Source organism: Lucilia cuprina, chromosome 4, assembly GCF_022045245.1.
Source record: "Lucilia cuprina isolate Lc7/37 chromosome 4, ASM2204524v1, whole genome shotgun sequence".
Lineage (NCBI taxonomy): Eukaryota > Metazoa > Arthropoda > Insecta > Diptera > Calliphoridae > Lucilia > Lucilia cuprina.
The window spans coordinates 90,115,342-90,142,607 of NC_060952.1; the positions used below are offsets into that span (position 1 = coordinate 90,115,342).

General features: G+C 30.8%; 1 protein-coding gene across 1 annotated transcript in view; it reads left to right on the plus strand.

Annotated features, from left to right (window-relative positions):
* The window catches only part of LOC111685300 (alpha-mannosidase 2), an 82,253-nt gene that overhangs the window by 51,380 nt on the left and 3,607 nt on the right, over window positions 1-27,266 (plus strand). The window contains exons 3-5 of the mRNA XM_046948678.1: window positions 21,832-23,046; window positions 23,198-23,290; window positions 25,145-27,032. Coding sequence (XP_046804634.1) covers window positions 22,486-23,046; window positions 23,198-23,290; window positions 25,145-27,032 — 2,542 coding nt within the window. The 5' untranslated portion in view covers window positions 21,832-22,485. The remainder of the gene's footprint in view (window positions 1-21,831; window positions 23,047-23,197; window positions 23,291-25,144; window positions 27,033-27,266) is intronic.

The window sequence follows — 27,266 nt, forward strand, 5'->3', positions numbered from 1 at the left end:
CATTTGTAGCACCTCTTTACCCCAGGATTGCAATAACACCAAGGTGGAGATTTCACCTAGGTAACATTCCCTCGGGGGAACATGGCTACGGGAGGTTGAGTGCCCCTTGATTCATTCTGTATACATATATCATAATTTGACATAAATGGAATCGAATAACATCAAAGAGGTATATTCGGGTATAGCCGACGAAGTATATGGCTGAGGGAGGTATCTTTTTACATAAAAAAAACAAATCATTCTGATCATAAAATATTTTCTTCGTCTTTAAACCATCATTCTCTTATCATAATTTGGTTCCAGTATCAATCAATATATGATTACTCAACGTCTTTATAAAGATTTTCGAAATTTTGGATTAATCTTTAAAACAACAACATTATCTTTCTGTGATTTGGATCCAACTTTAATCTCTATGTCTTGTATACTCCTTTTCATGGATAATGTTTGTCAGGTAAAATGTCTCGCGTTCCCTTCCCTTTAAGCTATTTCATTCGCTTTTTCGTTGCCGACTATTCCGAATTGGCTGATCGCAAATGACGTAAGCCTTACCTCTGGAAGTGTATTCGGTTAGAGCTTCCTTTTAATGCTATACGGTTTCAGATTTAACTTCTGATATCGCCCTAATTGCTTTCTGTCTGTCGGTATATATAATAAGTGCTGTGGGCGCCATATTTATTTTAATCCATGTGGGTTAGGTGCGAATATAAAAAGATTCTCATAAACTTTGGATTAACGTTTAAGTTTAAAGTTTATTTTTACTGATTTTCGCAGCGTTATAATTCGAATAATGATGAGTTCTATATATAGGAACTAAGGTCTAATTAAGCCCTTAGTTTATTTAGCTCAAAACTCCTAAATATTGTCAGCTAAAAAAGAACCTCCAAAGAAGCGAAAAAGAAGTAGAATTTACTTCATGGAGGTGCTGAAAAAGACCTGAAGAAGTAATAATACAGGCTTGTCATAGGAGTGATGTTCTTTTTATTTCATTCAAAATTTACTACAACTGAAGTCACTATCAGGAAGTAATTTTTATGTGATTTTTTTGAAAGTTATTAGGAAGTGAAAATGTAGTATTAAAGAATAAAACTAATTTCACTTTAATAATATTAACATAAATAAATAAATAAATTACACGCATTTCTTAATTAACTCCATAATAAAATGAGTTTAAATGAGTTTAAATTTTAGTACAAAAGACCTTCAAGTTTAAACGGATACCTTCCGTTTTTTGGAAGTCAATAAAAATCACTTCCACAGAAGGTTAACAAATCCACTTAGTGGTGATAAATGTTATTCTTTTGGAAGTACTTCGTTTTATTTCTGCTGGGCAAAAGCATACGATTTTTTAGCATATTCAACTTCTGTTAAAGTCATTCCCAAGCAATGCAAGGAATAATAAATTACATCCTTCCATAAACATGATTGTATACAATTTTTTTCTTTTTTTATTTTTAAGCAAATCTTTTGAGATTTCTAACAGATATAACCTGAGGGACTCATATATTTCAATTACTGCAAGCAATTATTATAATACCACTAGTAGATTTGATAAAACTTTATTTAAATGCAGTAAAATCACATTTTGCAAATGTAGATAAACTATTTAAAACTTTTATAGTTTTTTTTTTACTTTTTGCCCAATTTTTTTTCCATCTTAAGTAATACTAAACTCATAATTTACTGCATGCAAAACCATTCAATATGAACACGTTTTTTCTACACGTTAAATTTATTATATATATTTTTTTTTTTTTTTGCTCAAAATCTATTGTCATTTTTTTCGGGTTGTTTTGAAATGGATAATAATAGGAAAACGTGTAAATGGCTCATGTTTTAGTTTATTTTTCGTGACATTTTTTTTTAGTTTTAGTTTTTCTTTGCAAACAAATTTAATTTGTAAAAAAAATTGAATTTGAGATTTTATTATAAAGTTAAATTAGTTTAGCTTTATGAAAGAAATAAAATGATATTTGAGATTTTGATATTGTTTTTATTTAGAATTAAAATAATAATTTCGTTTTACATGAGGAAATATTTGTGTTGCTGCAATTATTTAACTGAAAATTTAATTGACTGTATTAAACAGTTAATAATTAAAACCAATGAAACATTTTTACCATTTTTTTTTTTTGAAAATTCACATTAATATACAATTTTACCTTTTAATAGTTTAAAATGAAATTTAAGTCCAACTTTTAGTTTAAAATATAGAGCAACTGTTGAATCATCAACTTTTGCTATAATTTTTATTTAACAAAAATCTTTAATTATCCCAATTAAATGTTTATTCAATTTAATCACTAACAAATGTTTATGTACATCTATATATTTAATTATATTTAAACAATAACATCTCTTCGTACATTCATAGTTTATTTAAATAAATTTTAACTACTAGTTGATCTTTGTAACATAAACTATTGTCAAATGAATATTAGCGTCAAAGACAATTATATGTTTGTCTATATTATATTTGCTTCAATTTACTATTCACACCCAAAACAACAAAAGTTTCCTCTGACTTGATCTCTAATAAAAGCACGTGCTGCTGCCGTCTGTTGTTTTATGAGTATACAGATGAAAAATATTACTGGGAACCCCACCATATCAATTGAATATTCCTCTATTTATCTGTGTTTGATGATTGCAGTTCTGTTCAACAATTTGCATATTTATTTAATAAAACAATCAAGAAATTTTAGACAGACATTGCCGTTAGTTTAAATAATCTACATTATAGATTTTCAAAAAGTTCTCAATGGGAATTGGATTTTATTAAATCCTTATTCTCAAGATTTATCCTATTATAATGTTTTTTGGCAATAATTTTATGAATTTAATAGTTTTAATAAGGAGTTATTTAAGTATATATACGATACAAAAATCAGACATATGAGAATTTTTAGTGTTTAAGAGATTATGGAGAGAACTCTTAAGTTAATATTGGTCAAAATTTTTATTTATAATTGTTTAGCTGTTAAACTGTTATAGGTCATTCTGATTTATGAACCATCAATAAATATAAAGAATATTAATATCGAAGTGCTTTACGTGAACAGCTTTCGTAATAGCCCATTTTACGGTGATCTTTTCCAACCACTGGGTGAGCTTCTTTGACGACTTGCCACCTCCTCTGTTGACTCGGCAACAACACCTAAAGGCGTTATTCGGTAGACCGAAATAGGAACATAGATACAAGTCGATGCAAAATGATCGGCGGCTGCTATTCCAGTCTTTATCAGGCTTAAGCTTTTGAGCCGAAAAAAGTTCGCGGCGGCCCGGTTTGCAAAATAATGTCTTGTATCTCTGAATATTAATTCATTAAAAAACCAAGAACTTTGTTCTTACATCTAATATAAACTGTGGTATATGTTATATAAACTCTGGGTACATATATGGGCGAGTGAGAGTCATATACCCCTACATCCTTGCATACATATGGGAGTTTGTTAAAACATGCACATAGAATTTTTTATCGCAGGCACACAGAAGTATGTAATTTCTGGTCCTAATATTTAAAAACGATCTAGCAACGGCCTCCCGTTTGTTAAAAACTTTGAAGGAGTTTTCGACAAATATTTGATACGATTTGGTATTGTAACTTTTAACATTTCAAATTCCAAGAAGTCTAGTCCATAACACAGCCAACAGTATGTGAAGAAAAAGTTTAAACCCATTAAAAAATATACATTTTTTAAGAATTGAAAGAATGCTAAATACGAATCTGGAATATGTGTCATATGTTCATAACTCTTCCAAATATCTTATCATAAAACAACTAAATCTCCAAAAAGTCAGATATAATTCGACAGATAAGACTTTCAGATGGCCTAACAAAATTTTTCAAAATTTATATCTTCGAGCTCTTTTAAACTATTCAAATATGGCCAAACATGAGAATTTTTTAATTTTTAACCTTAAAAATGTGATATTGAACTTCTGAGGCCAGATTTGGTTTTTGCAATGTATTCTATAATACTACAATTTCACTTCTAAATATTTTCTAAAAAATAACATATAAATTACTTCCTGAGAATGACTTCAAATGTAGTGAATTTGGAATCAAATAAAAAGAACATACCCCCAATGACAAGCCTATGTTAAAATTATCACTTCTTTAGGTCTTTTTTTTCAGTACTTCCATGGAGTAAATTCTACTTCTTTTTCGTTTCTTTGGAAGTTCTTTTCTTTTTTTTGCTGGGAATGGGCACGTTAATGTATTTTGTATATAGAAAATGAAAAAAACTGAATTTTTACAAATTTAGCGCTGGTCTGCTGGCGATTCATCACCACCGAATGTAAGTGTCTTTTGTAAAATACGTAGTATATGGTACACGTAGGTACATACATGCATCCATATTTATGACTTGTGTTGCTAAATGTAATAACATACATTGGAGGTTGTGTAAAAAATAAAAAAAAAACTCAAAAATAAACAAAAACATAAACTTACAATTACTTTTTTTTGTTCTTCCATGTACTAGACTACTAAATGGGGAATATGAATCTAGTTAGTAATGAAAAAGAGAAAAAACCTCACAAACAAACTAAAGAAATTATTTAAATACAAAAGGTGTGGGTGTGTGTTTTTTTTTTGTATGTCAGTATTGTTAGATTTACAAAAATATGTAAAATAGTTAAATTTATGTATATATCACAAAAACACAAGATTCTGTTGTTTTTTTTTTCTATTATTGTTTAGAAAACTAACGAAGTAAAACTATGAGCAAGAAGCTTACAACTGTGTGAAGCAGTCATGGGTATTTTTTAATATATTGCAACAGGCTCTAAAGTAAAGAAAATTTTGCTTGACACTTAGTAATAATAAACCTCTTATAACTTCAAATATAACTTTATGCCCATCACTGGAATATTATTATAGATATTTACATATATCTTCCTCATTTAAACATACAGGTGTTTCATTCACAACATCACACTGTGATGAAGTTTTACCAGAGAACTCGTGAAAGTGTTAAATGAAAAAAACACAGCAGCAACAAATAATGAGATATTGTGAAAGGTATACGACGATATCTTTTTTTATTTTTATTCTGTAATTTTTTTAGTGACAAAATTAATTATGCTGCAATTTAAAATACAAACGTTTTTGTTCTACATTTTAGATGTATGTATTATAAAAACCGTAAAAAAACAAAAACAACCCAGTAAAAACTTTCGTTACCATGTAAGGGGTAAAAATGCTAAAATTTACTTACACAATAGCATTTTAAGTCATTATTTTAACACGGTGATGTCATTGGAGGCATGTACTTACCACAAAAAATTACAAGTAAGTTGTCATTGTAAATCGCACGAAAAAAACGTATACAGCTTCTATATCTTTGCTGGCGAGATGACTAATGAATTAGAAAGTATTTATATAATACATTATTAGTAAGACCTTATTAGACTACTTCTATGTAATCCAGACAATAACTAGTAGTCATTGAAAGGTATGTTGTTAGGTAAGTAATTACAATGGAAAGCCATTACCCAGTTTTTACTGGGAAGTTAAAGTATTGTTTGTATTCGTCTATGTCGATTCTTATAAATCCAACACCAAAATATATTTAAAGTTTTAAAAATTTCGATTCAAAACTTTTTTTATAATATCCGGTGTCGTGATGTCCATAACGTCTATGACAAAAAGTGTTATACAGTCCATGAATGTTATGACAATTTCAAAAGTGTCATGTAATGTGCCAAGCAAAAACCTGGTAAGGGGTTGTACTTACATAACCCCTTACTTTTCAGAGACTAATTACTTTCCGCGTACATTTCTAGTAGTGATTTTCTTTTAGTCTTAAATAAAAGTACTTTATTTATGTACGCACATTTTATTTAATTGCATGTTGAGAATTGTGTTATATAAAAAATAAAACAACATTAACTTTGTATCTGAAAACCAATATAAAATAAAATAGCTAACAAACCGAGGTCCCTCGTTCGTATTCTCACTGGTTCCTTTTTATTATTAAATACAAAACAACTTACTCAACAACTTCTTTGTAAGCAAAATATACTTCTTTAACTCCCTATTTGCAAGCGAGCGTAGAAGTACTTAACTCCAATGACATCAAAGTGTTAAAATAATGAGTTAAAATTCTAAAGAAGAAGTAGTGAGAAGTGGTTTTATAAGCAATTTAACTCATTACTTTTCAATGTAAGTTTTTCCTGGGTGATTCAAAGCTTTTTTCATAATATCTAATGTCACAATGACCATAACGTCCATGACATACAAAAAAGTGTTTAGTATCCATGGACATTATGACAATTTAAAAAGTGTCATAATAAGGAGTGAGATCGAAAAATTCTTAACATACATATATGTTTATAAAAAAGAAACCACTAAACTTACAGCTTTATTTTTTTATTTGATTCAAATTATTATTACAATTTACAAAAAAAAAAAAATATTTTTATAGTTTTAATCACTAGTGATGAAATTTTGAACCCTTTTCGGAAACCCTTCCATTAACGTTTTTATAGTGCTTTCTGTCACTTTTCTCGAACATGTAGTCCATCTCCGTTTAAAATCTTCCACACTTTTGGACACCTTTTTTGTACTCTTCAATTCTCTTTTAACAAGAGCCCAATATCTCTCCACTGGCCTTAGCTCCGGGCAGTTTGGAGGATTTGCCTCTCTTGGTACAAATACCACATTATTGTTCTTGTACCACTCAAGGGCTTGTTTACCATAGTGACTGGATGCCAAGTCAGACCAAAAATAAGTGGACACATTATGGAGTCTTATGAATGGAAGCAGCCTTTTTTGTAAACATTCCTTGATGTAAATTTCGGTATTTATAGAGCCCGTTGTAACAAATGATTGGCTTCTTTTCGCAACTGCATATTGCTTGCCATACCAAGAACTTTCTGGAAATTTGTCTGCTTTTGGTCCTAAACTTTTCTTCAACATTCCCTCGAGCATCAGCAACATAAAACTTTTGACCTGGAAATTGCGAAAAATCTGCCAGAACATACGTTTCGTCATCCATTATGCAGCAAGAATATTTTTTTATAAAACTTGACTTCAATTTCCGTGCTCTGTTTTGGCCTCTAAATTTTTAGCAGCGTTTCCTGTCAGGAACTTTTTGAGCCTTGTATGTTTTTAAACCCTGCATTAGCTTTAACTTTTCGTACCAAATAGTCCGAGCACTGAGCTAACCGAGCTGCTTTCCTACCGGATGTGTTGGGAGCTCTTTTGAAAATGCGTTCTATTTTTTGGCTTTAGAAACATCATGTGGACCATTCCTTCTACCTGAACCAGGTTTTCTATCAACTGACAAGTTCTCCCGGTAATGTTTAATAACATTGGAAACAGTTTGACGGCAGACCTTTGTATGCTTGGCCAACTTTTTGTAAGACCAAGTTGGGTTTAGTTGAAAATATTTAATAATTTTAGTACGCACTTTTTTCTGGTCACTCATTTTAATCAGATTAACAAAAAAATTAATATAATTGACATTACACATAATAACTGACATGTTTTTTAAAGGTAACTTGATCAAAAAAGAAATCAAATAATACTTTGGTTGAAAAATGTAATGAAAAACGTGTGTTAAGAATTTTTCGATCTCACTCCTTATCAATGGACATTGTGAAAAATTTAAAACTGAAAAGTCTTATCCCGAAAAAAATGCTCCAAGATTTGTTATAAATTGCATTTTAAAATCCTTATAAAACGTGTCGTAGATAGACAGCCTTTGGCCGTGCCTATAGTCCTTTTACTCTGAGGAATTTTGCGTAATGGCTTCGCTACATTAACATTTTTTATGATAAAAAAAATCTTTGAAATCTATAGACTTTATGTAACATTGCTAATGCACTTTGTAACACTTTTGAAACTGTAATTCCGTCCATGGATACTATGACTCTATTACACTATTTGTTTTTGAAATCCTTATAAAAAGACTTGTAGAATAGACTGACTTTGACCGTGCACAGAATTTTTATACTCTGAGGAAAATTTGCTTACCGGCTTCGCTACATTAACTCTTTTCATGATAAAAGCAATCCTTGAAATCCATAGACTTTATGTCACATTGCTAATCACGTCCATAGACACTATGACTAAATTTAGTGCGCCATAACATCCATTGATATTATGACAAAGCATCTTAGAAAATGTTCTCAAAAAACCAGATCTAATTCCATTAATTTTTGACCAAACAGATGTTATGATATACATGTTGGCCGATTTGGATCATTTTCAATACAGAGAGATAATTTGATTCGTCTAGTTCAGGTGTGGATCAAAACCCAATGTATTAAACATACAAGTTCGAAAACTTTTGTTTTAAAATCGATTTAACGTCAGTAACCCACCAGGGCTCAGAAGTTCCTAATTATATTTTTAAGATATAAAGTCATCAAAACTGAGAAATCATTGATTTGTGACAATATTTGAATCATTTCCCAACGGTTCGACAGCTCCGTACTTTCTATTTATTCTACCATATAGGGGTTATCCCTAGGTACTGACTATTCACTAGCTATTGAATAGTTTTTTAGGAGAAAGTCATTCATTACGCCATAGAATACGAAGAGATAGCAAAGAGGCTTACAAAGGGAACACTAAAGTGACGATTGCATTCACACCGTTTACAAAGAGTGCGAATTAGAACCAACCAGGTGGTTAGATGAAAATCGAAATCACTGTTTTATTCAGAGGCATTGACTCTTTGTCGAACTGTGGAGGATCTTTGTTGATAAAGGTTTAATTTCTGTTATATCTGCCTTTTTGGACGATATTATTGCTTTTATAAATAAAGAGATCTACCTGCTTTAAATATGACCAAAAATTTTGCGAAAAATTTCATAAAATTTTCTGTGCCGATTTGTGTATCTAGTTTTGTAGTTAGAGAATTATTTTTGGGTGTTACAAACAACAGCACAAACGCATAACAACTACCACACTATAGTGGTGTGAGTTATAAACAGATGTTTAATATATTATAGTCTTGTTAGTTTTGTTTTGGAAAATAACTAAAAGTTCATAAATATAGTTTCACTTTATTTTATTTTTTATTCCATTAAGAGAATATTCCAAATTTCATTGTTTTTCCGTTTTTTATTTTTTATATTGAACATGAAAAGAAGTAGAAAATATGTTTTTTTTAAATCAGCTTCATAGAATCGATTGAAAATTATTTTTTCTTTAATCAATTTAAAATTACGACAATTTGTTATTCCATTTGTAACACATCGAAATACTCATCATTAACCCACAAAAGTATATATATTATGTGTCCTTATTAAATTCAAAGACGTTTTCGTATAGCTCTCATAAAAGTGGTCCATGAAAAACAGCTTTAACAGTAAGTAACCCTACCCCTCATATATGGTCTTCTCCAAAAAATGACTTCAACACCCATTACTGGCTTAAAAAGCGCTGAAATTTTTATAAGTAAGTTTCTTACGAGCAAAAATCTATTTACTGATTTTTATGAGGATCGGTCCATAATTATCCCTATCCCCTATATAATGTCCCCCATTAGAATATGACTTTAACGTTCATTTTCAAATTCAACACAAGTAAGTTTCTTATCAGCACAAATCTCTCTACCGAATTTTATGGTAATCAGTCCAATTGACCATATAGGGCACCCTTCAGATACACAGAAGTAAGTTCCTTACAAGCCAAAATCTTATAATAATATCAACTTAATGTTTATTTACTGCATGAGGTTTGATGAGTAGTTATATCGGCCTAGTTGAATATAAAATACTCTTACTTGTTTAGATCCATTTTAAAGAGATTGCCCAACATTTTTTGAACTTCGAAAATTAAGAGTTTTTCGCTGGTAGGGAACTGATGCACATTGAGAGTGATTCCTACAAGAGATTCTTTAAAAGTAGGGACACTCTTATGTACATATGTATGTCAAGTGATTGGTGATAAATGCTAATGCTAAAACATGCATACGATATATACAACACAATTTAATATGATATATGGATGATTTGGATGTTGTGAAGATGAATTTGAATAATGGTTGTGATTGTTGTTGGCTGTACTTGTTGTGGTTCTATATAAAATTTATGATATAGAACATACATAAGGACATAAGGATGTAGTAACAGTTGTGTAGTTTTATAAAAAAAAAAAAATATATCTAAATCATAAAATATATCTTACTTGTTATCATGTGTGAATGCTATTTAAAAGTTTTTCAACCATTCTATTGCCTTATTTGCATTTTCTAAAAGCAATTATATTATTTTAACCATAAATTTCTATACATCAACAATAATTAAGATTAAAATCTCTTAATATCTTTATTTATATTTTAATATCCTTAACTACATTTTCTTCATATAAATTATATAAATAAATTAAATATTTAAAAAGTTTTTGTTTAAGGATGTTTTTTTTTCGTTTATAAGTACAATAATCAGACTCGTTACAAAATCATTTCTAATTTCAAAAGAGATGTCTCTCTGTAATATGCCGTAACAAATTTCACATATAGCTTTACTCTAAAAGTGAATTTCAGACTGTGACCTTCTATCTTTCTATTCTCTATTATGATTTTTTAAGTATTAGCAATATTACGGGGAATTAGTTGAATGGCTGCTAAAAGAAATCGTGGACCAATTCAATACCAAACAAATTCATAATGTTAAGGATCACAAGTCTATACCAATTTCTAGTGAAATTATTTAAAAAATGGTTGATATTTTCTTGACCTTTATATATGTGTCAGTTTAAACATTATTAAGTAATAAACTTAATTTGCAAAACTATAATTAACTTTTTTTTTTTTGCAAATGTACAAATTAGCATAAACTTTTTTTAATGGAGCGTTAAAGGTTATATATAAAAATATATCTTGATTTTTCATGGTTCCGCTTTATAGCAGGAAAAGTTGGAGCTTGACAAATTGTTAGCTTAGTTCTTACAAATTTGCTATACTATAGCCATGACGAATAGAGCGTGAAAAGTCATTTAACATCTGGCAATCAAGATAACAAAATAATTTTTAAGTTTATGTATTGTTTGAAGTTTATAGATGGTTTAACGACTAAACCGATAATCTTGAAATTGTCACAGTGTCTTCCTGAATGTCTGACATTTTAATTGGGAGAAGTGCTACTCCCACATATGCTTCTTTCAATACAATTGCATGCTAATAACAGAATAGACTATCCATCTTTAGAGGGCGTGGCAGTTCTGGCATTAAAATCTGTATATATAGAAGCCTATAACAGCAACTAAATTTTGTATGGAAAATTAGATTTTTCTTGGGTATGACCCAATGACATATGCAGTGCATTGTGCTGAAACTAGGGGAATATGTTGTGGGAGGGAGGGTAGAGGGATTAGTGTTCCTGACATTTGATTTTGTTACACATACGAACTGTGCGGCTGAAGAATGAATTTTCCTCGTAATGTATTGTGTAATCCACTGGCCTATTAATCACAAATGGGTGTGTTCTTGATGACAGTCGTGTGCTGCGTAAAAATATACGGGTATCGGGAACGAGTTCCCTAATTTCAGAGGAACACATTCCATTGTAGTATCGATAGAACAGTAAAATACGCCCCACGTCGCAACGGTGCTCAAGTGAATCAATAGAGTTGTATAAACTACTGTCATTGATAAGTACCTTCGCCCTCTCTTGTATACCGTCGAGTAGCTCCAAAATAGACTTCGAAGCTCAAGCCCATACATGGGAGTTGTATCGGAAATAAATAGTATAAATAGTAAGAAGATCAGATGGAGTGAGGTATGTCTTACACTGTTTCAAAAAATCAAGACACTTAAATGCTTCTTTCGACAGTTGGAAAATGTGCTTAGTCCATCGGATATCGCACGCTATTTCTACAACACAAAATGTTTATAATTCCTTAATATTTACACCACTCATAAATATAGATGGACCAACATTATCTCTTGTGTTAAAAAACAACATTGAGTCTTGTGTGCGTTAAAATCGACTCTGTCAACACGACCCCATTCATAGATATTTATCAAGTCGTGTTTAAACGATTCATTCATATTGTGCCTCATTGAACCGATCTCTAGAGGGCTTGGTCTATAATTAATGAAAAGAAATGGCTAGATCAGCAATAGTGGGCAGTAGTGTTACCCTCCATATGAATTAAGGACAAAAATTCGTGTATCTAGGAAACTACGCCAATATAACTTTATTATTTATAAACGTTTGCCGACTGGGAAATTTTGAATAGGTTTTCCCATCAAAAATGTATAATATGTTTAGTGCAGCGAAGCAAACTGGGTTTTTTCATTGAAAACTTTGAAATGTGTCCACAAAACTTTTAATATTTAATATTAATTAATGCATTGAACACAAGAAAAATAGAACCAATTGAAACCTATAACATCAATTTCTGTTCCTACCATTGATTAAAAATTTTGATCGCAATATAATATGTTAAGTAAATTTCTGCAATCTTTGTGTTTTAGCTGATTATTAGAAAAAAATACATATTTTAAAATTTTTGTTAGAGTATATTTGATCCACAAAATGATTTTTAATGGATTTGAGAGGTATACGATTATTGATTTTTTTCGAAATAGCTGTCAAAAATATACAGAAAATTTTCAAATTTTTTAGATTGTTTTGGAATCCATATTGCTCTTATATTGCATATAAAGTCGTTTTGTGTATTTGGGCATTTTTGAGACCCATTTCGTAAAGATTGGAGACAATTTTTTTTAGCCTAAACGATCCAGAATTTCAAACTGTTAGGAAATCGCCAAGTTATTAAATATTGTTGTTAATTTCGTAAAGGTCCTTATTGTGTTAGTGAGAATATACGCGATTAGTGTTCGTACCTTAGAGTATTGTTTGGTAGTCGCCGATTTAAATAAAATCGCAATATTGTATCTTCATTCTAAAGTCATTCAATGATGGGTTATAGGTACACATAATATTTTCACTTTACTTTTATCAATTTAATCAAATATATTAACAATATGTACAAGTTTTTTTCATGCAATTTTTTTTTAATTTAATTGTAATTTTTTTTTATGTACAATAGATTTTTAACTCTAAAATAAAACATGACATTAAACATACTTAAAAACATTCGTATCTATATATATGTACAATACAACTTACATCTATAGGAGTAAACTTGTATTTTATATTTTGATCATTTTTTTTGTTGCATTCATTTTAAAAACATTTAATCGTTCGGAAGTAATGGAAGTTGTTATTATTTAATGCAATTATTGGTTTCTGCTATTTATCTTTCCGGTCATTAGGTACAGTGTATGTAATTGTGGAAAAAACGATGTATGAAAGCGAATTGCATTTTCTATTAGTTATGCTATGTTGACCATTTATATAATACTTTTTTTTATATTTTATGCGTTTTGTAGATACATATATAGATACTAGGTGTATCTATATTTTGCAGTTACAGGTGTTGAACTATAAAGAGTTAGTGTAGAGAAGAGTGACAAAAAGTTGAAGAGTTTTATAATTATAATTTGAACATCGGTGATTGTGGCATGGCCTTATGGTAAGAAACTAAAGCCTAAGAAGTATGACTTCTTTTCTATGAGAAGTTTAAAGCCTACAGATTTACTTCTCGATTAAGTGTTGATCCTTGTAACTAACATTTTCCAATTTAGAATTTTGTATGTGTTATTTTTTGCTAAGTTTTTTATATACAACTGCACAGAGGGGAAAGAATATAAACATCTGGTATAATATTGACACTAAAGTGTTTTTATTTTTCAATAACATCCGTTGTCAAAGTATATACATATGAATGACAACACAACGCAACGTTGTCAACTTTGCAACAATTTGTTGAAGGAATGTAAATTTTATGTACATCCGTTGACTAAATGTTAACAAACGTGGTGAGAATTATTGTCAATTGTGAGAGCTTTGACAACGATTGATTTATTGTACGTACACATCTATCGACTAATCTATATACCAATCTATTGACTAAGGACCAATCTTTAGGTGAAGGATTAGGGATTAAATTAAAATTAATCTTTCAAAGTTGTTTCTTAGTACTCAGTTAGTAAATTTTGTTTGCTAGTTAAAGCGCCCAATGAAGGTAGTTTAAACTTTAGCAAGAAATGCAAAAGTGTAAACAGCTGATGCAAACAAATTAATACAATTTTTTTGTTGTTTTGTATGGCAACACTATCAAATTTAATCTTATACTCAAAAACATCAAAGGGTTAATTTAATAAAATTAAACTTATTTTAAGATAAACTAATCTATTAATTGGCATTTAATTGCCTACTCAAAAAAAGGTTCTATAAATCGACTTTCAAATAAACGAACAATCTACTTTTTGTCGAAAAATGACGAAAAGTCGAAGTCGACTATTTTAATCCAAAAAAGTCCATATCTCGACTATCGTCTATGAAAAAAGTAGAGAAGTTGACTTTCTAAATAAAAGTCGAAAACTCAAAAATAGTAGAAAAAAGTCAAAAATAGTCGGAAATTTTAAAAAAGTGGAAAAAAGTCAAAAAATCTAATATAGCCAAAAAATTCGAAAAAAAGTAAAAAATAGTCGAAAAAAAGTCCAATGAAGTCGGAAAAAGTCGAAAAATCGGAAAAAGTCGAAAAAAGTCTGAAAAGATCGGCTATTTATAAAATACAAAAAGTCGACTTTTAACTAAATGAAAAAAGTCGAAAAATCGATTTTGCATAAAATGCAAAATGTCGAGAAGTTGACTTTTCGTTTCAACTATAGAACCCTAATATGGACTAGCTAGGAGTCTATGACTAGTCTATTAAGTAGTCCATCGACTAGTCTATTGAGTAGACCATCGACTAGTCTATTGAGTAGTCCATTACCAATGGGTATGTCTTTTCTCTAATTTAAGGTCTAAATAACATGTACTAGTCTCTTGTCTACAAATCTATTAAGTAGTCTATAGACAAGACTATGAACTAAATTAATGGAAACTAGGCTTTTAACTAATTAAATAAGACGTAGAAAAATTTTTCTCTACCAAAAATTACTAAAAAAAACTACATTACGGAAAAATTTCCATCCCTGCTTTCATGAGCAACAACTTTTTTTTGTAATTTAGATTTATTTAAAGTGATTATAAATAAATAATTATTATTTTAATATTTTGTATTTACCCACATATTGTATAACCTAGTTTTATCTACTATCATTGCCGTCGTAATTACATACATATCTGTCAATTATTAGTTTTTATACCCTTCACCTTCTTGAGGAGGGTATATATAAGTTTGTCATTCCGTTTGTAATTTCTATAATATAATTTTCCGACCCTATAGAGTATATATATTCTGGATCCTTATAGATAGTAGAGTCGATTAAGCCATGTCCGTCTGTCTGTTGAAATCAGTTTTTTGAGGTCCCCAGATATCGGCGAAATCCGAATCTTTAATAATTCAGTTAGACATGCTTTTGAGAAGATTGCTATTTAAAATCAGCAAAATCAATCTATAAATAACGGAGATATGAGCAAAACCTCTGAAAATTTCATCAAAAAAGCCACATTTTTTCCATGCTTTGTTAAAAAAAGCAACAACAACACTGTGAATTGGATAAAGATGTACATGTGCGTGTGGAGATGTATTTGGTTTTATTCAGCTGTGTATTTTTTTGTATGTTTGTTGCTGTATTACAGTACAACGGTTAATTTTTCTTTCTGCTACAGTTTATATTTGTTTGTGTGTATGTTATGTGTGACATGTGTGCAGAGATATAAAATAAATAAAAACTGTTTTTTAAAACATACTTGATGAAGGGCATATAAGATTCGGCACAGCCGAATATAGAAATATTACATGTTTTAATTAAATTTAAGCTTTTAAAAACAATAAACTACATATGAACTGACTATGCCAGTATACCTTATACCTTTTGTATACCTTATTTAAATTGTAATTTACATTAACTAAATAAAAACTATTGTTTAATGTTCTAAATAGTGTGTTTTTCACAATAGCTTCAAAAATAATTGTTCATTTATCTATAGTCGTTGTAATCTTCATTTATTAACGCGCCCACAAAAGTCACAAAGTCGTGCGAATTTTAAATCATAAATAAAAAGTGAATATAAAAGGACAAGACACAAAATATTAAAGTAATCATATTAAGTTAGTAATCATATTAGGTAAAAAAGTTAAATTAACAATATTTAACCTACTAAAGCATAAATACTGCCGACTGTGTCTTTCTTTAGAAATTCGCAAAAAAAAACAAATATCAGTTAGTCAGTAGTTAGTAATTTAGTACTTAGAACTCGTACTTAGTACATAATATCATTTGGCATAGAAAGTGTAAAAGTGTCATAATTTTCTAAAGGTGTTTGCGCCATAAGCCAAAAAGGAATAACGAAATAAAGAAAGGTCGTTCATTGATGGTTGTTGTCATTGTGTGTTTAACCAGCAAAACAAAAAGTCGTAGTCATCGTTATTGTACTTGGCCTAAAATAAAATGCTAATTTTCTTTTTCGCTTCTATTTTTACTACTATTCTACTTACATAGTGTATATTCATTCTGTCTTTTAGTCTGTCAGTCAGTCAGGCAGTCATTTATTTATTCAATTTGTTTGTATTTTCGCATCGGTGCTTTATGATTTATTAGGTTTCAGGCGATTGTTAAACCAGAAACAGAATTATAGTAGAATGCAAACATTTTTGACCATTTTATGGCAACGAGATGTAAACTGTACTCTGAATAGACTATCAACTAGGCAATGAACTGTATATTAAACTTAACAATGCTATGACTAGACTATGACTAGACAATGACTATGACTAGACTATGACTAGACTATGACTAGACTATGACTAGACTATGACTAGACTATGACTAGACTATGACTAGACTATGACTAGACTATGACTAGACTATGACTAGACTATGACTAGACTATGACTAGACTATGACTAGACTATGACTAGACTATGACTAGACTATGACTAGACTATGACTAGACTATGACTAGACTATGACTAGACTATGACTAGACTATGACTAGACTATGACTAGACTATGACTAGACTCTGACTAGACTATGACTACACTATGACTACACTATGACTAGACTATGACTAGACTATGACTATACTATGACTAGACTATGACTAGACTATGACTAGACTATGACTAGACTATGACTAGACTATGACTAGACTATGACTAGACTATGACTAGACTATGACTAGACTATGACTAGACTATGACTAGACTATGACTAGACTATGACTAGACTATGACTAGACTATAGACTAGACTATAGACTAGACTATAGACTAGACTATAGACTAGACTGTAGACTAGACTATAGACTAGACTATAGACTAGACTATAGACTAGACTATAGACTAGACTATAGAATAGACTATAGACTAGACTATAGACTAGACTATAGACTAGACTATAGACTAGACTATAGACTAGACTATAGACTAGACTATAGACTAGACTATAGACTAGACTATAGACTAGACTATAGACTAGACTATAGACTAGACTATAGACTAGACTATAGACTAGACTATAGACTAGACTATAGACTAGACTATAGACTAGACTATAGACTAGACTATAGACTAGACTATAGACTAGACTATAGACTAGACTATAGACTAGACTATAGACTAGACTATAGACTAGACTATAGACTAGACTATAGACTAGACTATAGACTAGACTATAGACTAGACTATAGACTAGACTATAGACTAGACTATAGACTAGACTATAGACTAGACTATAGACTAGACTATAGACTAGACTATAGACTAGACTATAGACTAGACTATAGACTAGACTATAGACTAGACTATAGACTAGACTATGACTAGACCATGACTAGACTATGACTAGACTGTGACTAGACTATGACTAGACTATGACTAGACTATGACTAGACTATGACCTAGATTATAAGCTTGTCTTTTACGTAAACAAAAACTTATTCCTTTAAAACTCTGATAATAAGTAAAAGTTACCAACGAAAACATGCACATTTTACCAATAATGAGTGTTGTTTACACTTCTACTGAGTATTACAACAGGCAGTCAACAAAGTCGAATAAATACAATTGTACAAATATCTCGTACTTCTGACCGATTTTTGGTATTGCAAGTATTTATTTTCTTGTTTTTGATGTTGTAGTTTTTTTCATTTTCATTCATGTTCATTGACCATTTTACGTTTAAGCCAACAACAATTTATGCATATTTAATGTGCAATACTTTCATACTACACAATATTATTAACGGTATAATGTTGTTAACTGAGGAAATTTTTAGTTTTTTTTTTCTTCTGTATTATTTATGGTCAAGTTTATCTTTCTGTTTCTCTGTCATGAGTTATACATAAGTATCTTATATACATAATATATGAATATATACTTTGTCCATTTTATCTGCTATGTTTACACTTGAATGTTCTCTTTAAAGGTTTGAACTTGATATTGGTATTACAAGTTCCGAACAAACTACAGCTCGTATGTGAGAATAAATTAGTTAAACTAACGCCATTAAGGGACTTTAGTAACAAAAGTGTAATTTATTGTGGAATTGGCATGTTGTTTTAAATGAACATTTTTAAGGTTAAATTAAAAGTTTAGTAATTACTTTTTATCATGATAATCGTTGAATTTAATTGGAAAGTTTTTAAATTTAACAGATGGAATATTTTTCTTAATATATTCTATTAAATACCTAAATATTTATAAGATGTGTATTTGTTATGAGATATTTTCAAACAATATCATGGAATTGCAGATTTTGTTTTATCCCAGCTAGCATTTTTAAAATTTGTTTATCTCTTTCGAGTCATCTTAACGATTTAAATGATCGCATATTCTCTCATTTTCTGATTATAAATGATACATTTGTCGGGAGAAAATGGCACCTTAACCGTGACTCTTCTAAAGAAGTCTTTCATGAGCACCACTTCTTATTAGTTCATAGTAATTTTTGTATCTATTTTGAGTCGAAATACTGATCGTTTTAGAGTCATTTAAAAATCATATTTTAGTCATTTTTGAGTCTTTTCCGAGTAATTTTTAGGTTTGTTACAAACAAATAAAATTATAGGGAAAACTGTTTTTTATCTACCGATTGAGCGAAATATTATTATAAAATAAATATAAAAACAATCACACTTCGAATATCGGAATGATTGCTGTACATTTTGTTATTGTTTTTTTTTTCATAAAATCAGTTTAAAATCAAATATTGGGATCATTTTCGAACCATTTTAGCACGTAACTTATTGATCACTTGTAAGTCGTCAAAAGGAGTCAAAAAAGACTCACTTTACTGATTAATCATCTAATTAATATTCATCCAAATGCTAGCTGGGATACTTCTCATATACACACAGAATCTAAATACTCATTCAGTGAAATAATTATACTCTTCACCATTTAAGTGGTGTGGGTATATTAAGATTGTGCTGACGTTTGTAACCCACAATAACATTTGTCCTATAACCACCATAAAATATAACAATCTGCTTAGAATAATTTTCTGAGTAGATTTAGCCTTGTTCGTCCATGTAAACCTTGTAACCAAACTACAGGTCGCAAGACCTGGCACATGATCTTCTATTGTCCCAGGGATGAAGCGTATTGAAAATTATTAAGATTGATCCATTATTTCACATAGCCCCCATAGAAGGGCTTATAAACCTCCTAATCAAACTAAAGGTTGCAATTTTTGAGATAATTCAATGAAATTTGGCACATAATCTTCTATGAAGACGATGTCTGTTAAAAATTATTTACATCGGTCCATTTTTTAACCTAGCCCCTATACAACTGAACCCGCTGAATAGCGGGTTCATAATTAAATTATACTCGTATCTCGACAAAAAGCTGCAAAACCAAGTTCTATACTAGACCTCATTAATTTTATATAATTATAGTCCTTAATTGACCCAAGCCCCTATAAAAAGCCTCCTTAAAAATTTGACTTAAATGTCCACAATTTTATTCAATAATAAATCGCTTAAGTATATCTGAGGCAAGGTACAATTCAACATAATGCTTTATTATGAAAACATTGGTCGGCCTCATCCCACTATAATTTCTTACTTGTTTTTTCATAAAATCAGTTTTTAATCATATATTGGGATCATGTTCTAATAATTTTTTGGAGTCAAAAAGACTCAGTTTACTGATTAATCATTCACACATACACACACACACACAGGTGCTCTACCAAATATTTGTATCCGATTTTTATTAAGAAGCCCTTACTAATCTTAAAACATGGGACAGATGGGGTTCGTTACCCTAAAGTTAAAATCATAAATACAGCGTTCAAAATAATAGGAGTGAAAATTCGAAAAATTTTAAATATAATTTTTTTATTGAAAGATTTAGATTTTTAAATCAATATTTTTATAATTTATTTATTTAATTTGTTCTCTAATTTTTATAATCGTTATTTTAAATATTGAAGAAATTTATATAAAAAAATATATATTTTATTAAATTTATATACAAAATCTATTGTTAAAAATAATAGGAGTATTCGATTTAAGTTCAACTATTTTTAAAATTAAAACAAAAACGAAAGCACTTTTATCTAAAAAATATTATTAATTAATGTGTGGCATTACAACATCAGTCATTTTTGTAAAGGTTTTATTTAGAATTTCGGTATATGAGCCTCCGGTACTTAATGTCTTTCCGACATCGGCTTGATCACACATGTTGTGGCCGATTATCAACAAATATGCACTAATTTATTCAGAAAGTCTTAAAAAGAAAAAAAAGGTCTTTTAACGTTTTGCTTCAGTAAGTCGACAACCATGTAATGGCCTACTTTCTATGGAACGAGCTTCCACCAATTTAGAATCAATAATGTTTTTATACGACAACACCAACATTTTATCAAATTTGTTTATTGGGAATATGAGAGCATATCTTGGGCTAATATGTGTACCTACAACATTTGGGGTACGATACCATTTTACACTTTATTAGACCACAACCTTTTTGTCAAGACCCAACATGAATCACTTCTATTATACAATTTCCTTGAAAGTAGGTTAGAGCTTAATATTTTTCGATTAATGGACTTTCAATATATTTTCTGAATTCATTTAGATTTAAAAATATAATTTGTTGTCGTATTCATGCATTAAAAATTAATCCATTTATGAAACCACCTCTAAATGTGTTACTTGGCAAACATTTTGGATTTCACTATATGCTTTATGGTCTGAAATTAAATTTTTTTAAAAAAAAGATTTTTTTATATTGATCTGAACTAACAGAATATTGATGTCGATGTTTAATAACTACATTTTGGCTTAGTTTCACTAATTTGGGGCGCCCTAATGGGATTAATTTCAATAAAACCATAAGCGCTTATAATTTTATAATTTTTGAATGAAATGTTTATTTTTTAGGAGAGATTTTAAAATATTTGACTTCCTAAAGTATTCAAAAGGTCTTTTAGTGAAATTACCATGAGAATTTTCATATTTTGTTCGCGATATTTTTATATTTTTCAAGATATTGGAACAGATTCCATTTTCGTCAATTCTTACATTTTCTGTCAGGATTTTAAATGAAATAATTGCTCTTTTTTTTTTGAACACAGCTGTGCGTCTTCAATATATCCAAATACAGGGCAAGTCAAGAACAACTAGATGTTTTAGTTTTTAAACTAATTTTAAACCTAATGTGATCATAATATTCTGAGAGCAGATTTGAAAAAAATTTAATTTTGCCCAAAGTGCCTTGTTTTGTATTAAGAAAATAAAGAAATTCAACTGAATTTATAATAATACAAAAATAACTTTTGCAAAATCATATCAAATTAACTTTAATTGTTTGTTATTTTCTTCCATTTCTTACAGATTTCCCAAACATATAACAAAAAAAAAAAAAACAACAACAGCAGCAACAACAAGAAAAAAAGTTCTAAAAGATGACACCGACGGTAGCTGATATTTGACATAAAAAATTTAACAAGTATTAAAAACAAACCGCAAAATACAATTAACAAGTAAAGAGAAAACAAAATAAAAGATAAACAGACTTTATAAGAAACAAACAAAAACAAAATCAACTGCAAAGAATCTCTGGACATGGCTGACAAGCAGTTAAATTAGTTTTTTTTTTCTTCAAGATTGACATAAAGCCCTTGTTGTATTTGTACGACAACAAATACAAACAGAATTTACAGGGCTTAGAGCAAAAAAACAAAAACAAAAATTTCATATAAACAGTCAATATAAATAAAATAAACGATATCGAATACTATAGGTTTTTTTGTATTCAACAAATTCTTCTCAAATAAGACCCAACGGTACAAAAGCAAAAAACAACAAAAAAGAATTTAATCCTTTTTTTGAAACTCGAATAACATAAATTAAGGCAGAGAGAGAGAGTGAACAAATCTTATCACATACAGCAAGCAGCAAGTGAATGAACAGCGGTCAAGCTATTAACCAATCTACCAAAACCAAACCAAAACGAGCGACCATTGAAGCCACCAACAAATAAACAGCATGACATTTAAAATTTTTCGACGTGGTTCTGCACGTTGTATTGGTTTACTATCGGCTTTTATAACTATACTATTATGTCTCTACTATATCTCTATGGGTCAACCCTCCATACAACCCAAAGATCCCCTACAGGCCAGTTTATTAACAGGACAGCAAGCAACTTTAATAACATCAGCGAATGGTGGCACTGGTTCAATGCAGCAACAGCAGCAACAACAACAACATTATAATAAAAATTATGCATCGCATAAAATGAAATACAACGACAATGAATATAATACAGCTTCAGCCACATACAGACAACAGCAGCAACAACATAAATTGATAGCGAAATCTGCTTTATATAACAATAACCCAGCTTTACAAGCTGGCAGCAGTATAACAACTGGTGGAGGGTTAGCAGGTGATAGTGGCAGTGGTAGCACAAGTGGCAATGATGGTACTGCTTATGCCGCTAGCATGTATGTCAATAATCCTCAATGGGGCGATAAATGTTACATTCTAGATGAGAGTGATACAAATATTACAGCCCAAGAGGAATATGCAAAATTTGATTTTCAGGTAAATACTAGTAAATACTGCAGCAGCAGAATGTAAAAAAAATGAATTGCCTACATTCAACGATAACATTTTTTTAATGTTTTGCATATTTATGAATTATGTTTCATTTGTTTTTAACTCTTTTTCTTTTTTTCTGTTCACCAAATTACAGCCAGAATGGATACGTACCAAGGAGTATTGGGATAGAGGTTTCGAAGAGCGTTTTGAAGCACAGAAAAAAGATAAGCAACGACCACCATTAAAGGTAATTATGCATAAAGATTTACGTATTTTTTTTAGCGACTATGTAAATTAAATGTTTAAAAAGGGTGATTAAGTTGAGTAAATCTGGTTATTTTTATAAACTGTTTATTAACCTCTTCGATCCTGGAAGCAATCTTAAACGAACAATTCCAATTCGATAATCGTTCGATATAATATTTTCAAAATAAAGTAAAACAAACTAACTAACTAACTATCTAGCTAACTAACTAACTAAATTACTAACTAACTAATTAACTTACTAACTAAATAACTAACTAACAAACTAAAAAACTAACTAACTACCTACCTAACTAACTAACTAACTAACTAAATAACTAACTAACTAACTAACTAACTAACTAACTCATTAACCAACTAAATAACTAACAAACTATTTCTTATTTCACGGTGGTATTTTTCATCCACTGGGTAGACTTCACAATGGTCCACCATCGTCCATGAATCCTTCCATGAAGAACTCAGGTGATAATTTTTGTACATGGATGTGCCGGTCCATGTACAAGCACTTTTCTGAAATACCCCAGCTATCCAATTTCTTGCAATAGTAGTTACGTTAGGCTCAAGCCTAATGCACACCCCGACAAGGAAAAAGCAATCACTGGTCAAAAGTCAATAGAAGGGGAAAAGAACACCAACATCAGGTGAAATCGATCTTCCTTCTATATCAGAAGATGATACCCCTTCTGATGCCACCAAAGATTGCATTATTTTAAATGCAATCCCCTTCATCTAATTATTTCAGTACATTCCTTAACCTCTTTAAGCCTGCGCAATCACATGGATGTGCCGGTTCATGTACAAGCACTATCCCCTTCATCTAATGATTTCAGTACATTCCTTAACCTCTTTAAGCCTGCGCAATCACATCGATGTGCCAGTCCATGTACAAGCATTATCCCCTTCATCTAATGATTCAGTACATTCCTTAACCTCTTTAAGCCTGCGCAATCACACTGAGATGGCTCTGTTGTTTCGGTAACAGCACCTAGAGACATAGTTAGTAGTCCGAAATACCCAATAAAATGGATCAGAATCTTTCTTTTATAAACCGATTTATGTGACAAAGGAATTTGGAATTTCCAAAGTCAATTGCCCCGGCAATTAGTCGCGTAGCATGTATCAATATATCTTGTTGAGATGGGTACAGCACCGAGGAACTTTCCCGAAACTTAAAAAAGAATACTAAATTAGTACTTATCTCCAATATATGGTGACTTTCCCGATCTTTCACCAATTTTCGCATCAGTTCCATTCCCATGATTATAAAAAAACACTCTACGGTATAATAGGCAACCATTGAATACTAACCTGACAATTCCCCAGCATATACCGGCACATCCCACTACGCGACCGGTAAGAAATAAACAGACCTGTTCGAACAGAGAATTTGCCAACCCATCAGGATATATCAGTCCTTAAACCAACATTCTCTCCCCGCGATTTTAGGTATTAAACCACAGATTATCAGGTGCTCTGGTTAGACTCCCGCCAAATCATTTCAAGGCGTAGCCGAGGATACATTTGACATCATTAGTTTAGAGTCCCGGCTGACTAGAGATACTGGTAGCATCTTTATACCCCGGCATTGCCATAACACCATGTGAAGATTTTACCATGTGAAGATTGAACTTTCTGAAGACATGTTCGGCTTTATTGCAGTTTACTTCTTAATTAATCTATTCCCCCAGTACTTTTTCAGTTTACTGTTAGCATAGATTGGTCTATAGTTGTTAGAGTTTACATGTGAATAAAGTGATTCGTCTTTGTAACAGTCTCTAAATATTTTATCATTACTAATACATTTTTTACAATTTTTTTAAATATCTTTTTTCAGGTCATTGTTGTGCCACATTCCCACAACGATCCCGGTTGGCTAAAAACCTTTGTCAATTATTTTCAAAGTGATTCAAGGCAAATTTTAAATTTAATGGTCACTAAAATGCAAGAGTATACCGATATGACATTCATCTGGTCGGAAATAAGTTTCCTACAATTGTGGTGGGATCAAGCCCATCCCACAAAACAGAGAGCCCTGAAAAGACTTATTAATTCTGGAAGATTAGAGATCACTACCGGAGGCTGGGTTATGACAGATGAGGCTAATGTACATCTTTACGCCATGTTAGATCAACTAATTGAGGGTCATCAGTGGTTAAAGAATAATTTAAATGTAACTCCCACCGTAGGCTGGTCCATAGATCCGTTTGGTCATGGCAGCACTGTGCCGTACCTCTTATCGGGTAGTAATTTTGAAGGAGCTATAATACAACGTATACATTACGCATGGAAACAATGGTTTGCTAGACAACAGAAGGGTGATTTTATATGGACACCATATTGGAAATTACAAGATGAAGAAAATAACAAACGGGGTAGATTATTAACTCATAATATGCCCTTCGATATATATTCTATTAAGGGTTCCTGTGGACCACATCCTTTTATATGTTTAAATTTTGATTTTCGTAAAATTCCCGGAGAATATACTGAATATTCTATTAAGGCTCAATTTATAACCGATGAAAATATAGAAGAAAAAGCTCAATTGTTATTGGAACAATACTCCCGTACAGCCTCCTTGTTTCCCCACAATGTTGCCCTTATACCAGTGGGTGATGACTTTCGTTATAACAAAGAAAGGGAAGTGGATCAACAATATACGAATTATAAAAAGTTAATCGATCATATAATGGCCAATAAGCGTTTGTACAATGTGGATATAGCGTTTGGTACACCCAAGGACTATTTTGCTGAAATTAAAAAGAGAACCAAAGAATTTCCCACTTTCAAAGGAGACTTTTTTGTTTATTCTGATATATTTTCTGAAGGCAGACCAGCCTATTGGTCTGGTTATTTCACTACTAGACCTTCGTACAAAATTCTCAGCGCAGATTTAGAACAAAATTTAAGAATAGCAGAAATACTCTTTACGTTAGCCTACAACACCGCCCGTCAGCAACATAATGAAAATGCCATTAAAATCTTTGAAAAGAACTATGAGAAAATGATACATGCCAGACGTAATTTGGGTCTATTCCAGCATCATGATGCCATAACAGGAACCTCTAAGGCAGCTGTTATGCGTGATTATGGCATGCGTTTATTTGAAAGTTTACAGGATGCGGTGAGAATGCAAGAATCCACTATTGAATTACTCATACAAAACGGTACCCAACGACATAATTTCCTTTTGAGCGAATTGGAAAGAGATAATTTCAGTAAATTACCACGTAAAACACCCATTCCATTAACAGCATCTAATGGTCAAAATAATGATTTCTCAATTGAATTCACCTCTTCTTCGGCTGATGGTAAATCAGCTTCATTTGTTGTCTTTAATCCTTTAACCCATAAACGTATAGAAGCCATAACTATACGCACAACTACGCCGTATATAAAAATTGTTAATGATTTGGGAGTGGAACTGAGAAATGTACAAATAAATCCGGTTTGGAATATTACCGATCCTTATGAAATGGGCATGGGTATGATGGGTTCTAGCACTGCAGCACGTATACGTATTTCTAAACGTCAATATGAGGTTATGTTTATTGCAGAAATGGAAGCGTTATCTTTAAATTCATACCAAGTAGTTGTGGATGAGGTGAACTATAAACGTTTTATGTCTTCAATATATTGCGATGAATGTTCTGATAATGTCGAGGGTATAACAGAAGCGCCAATGACAAAGGAGGAATTTGTGGTTAAATCGAAACCACCAGGTAAGTGATTATCGATAAAATAGTTTTTGTTAAAGTTTAGTTCTAGTTGAATTTTAGTTGATTTCAAATTCGGTTCGAGTTAAGTTCTTTTTCAGTTCTAGTTAACTTCTGGTATAGTTCTAGTTCAGTTCTAGTACAGTTCTAGTTTAATTTTAGTTCAGTTCTAGTTTAATTTTAGTTCAGTTCTAGTTCAGTTCTAGTTCAGTTCTAGATCAGTTCTAGTTCAGTTCTAGT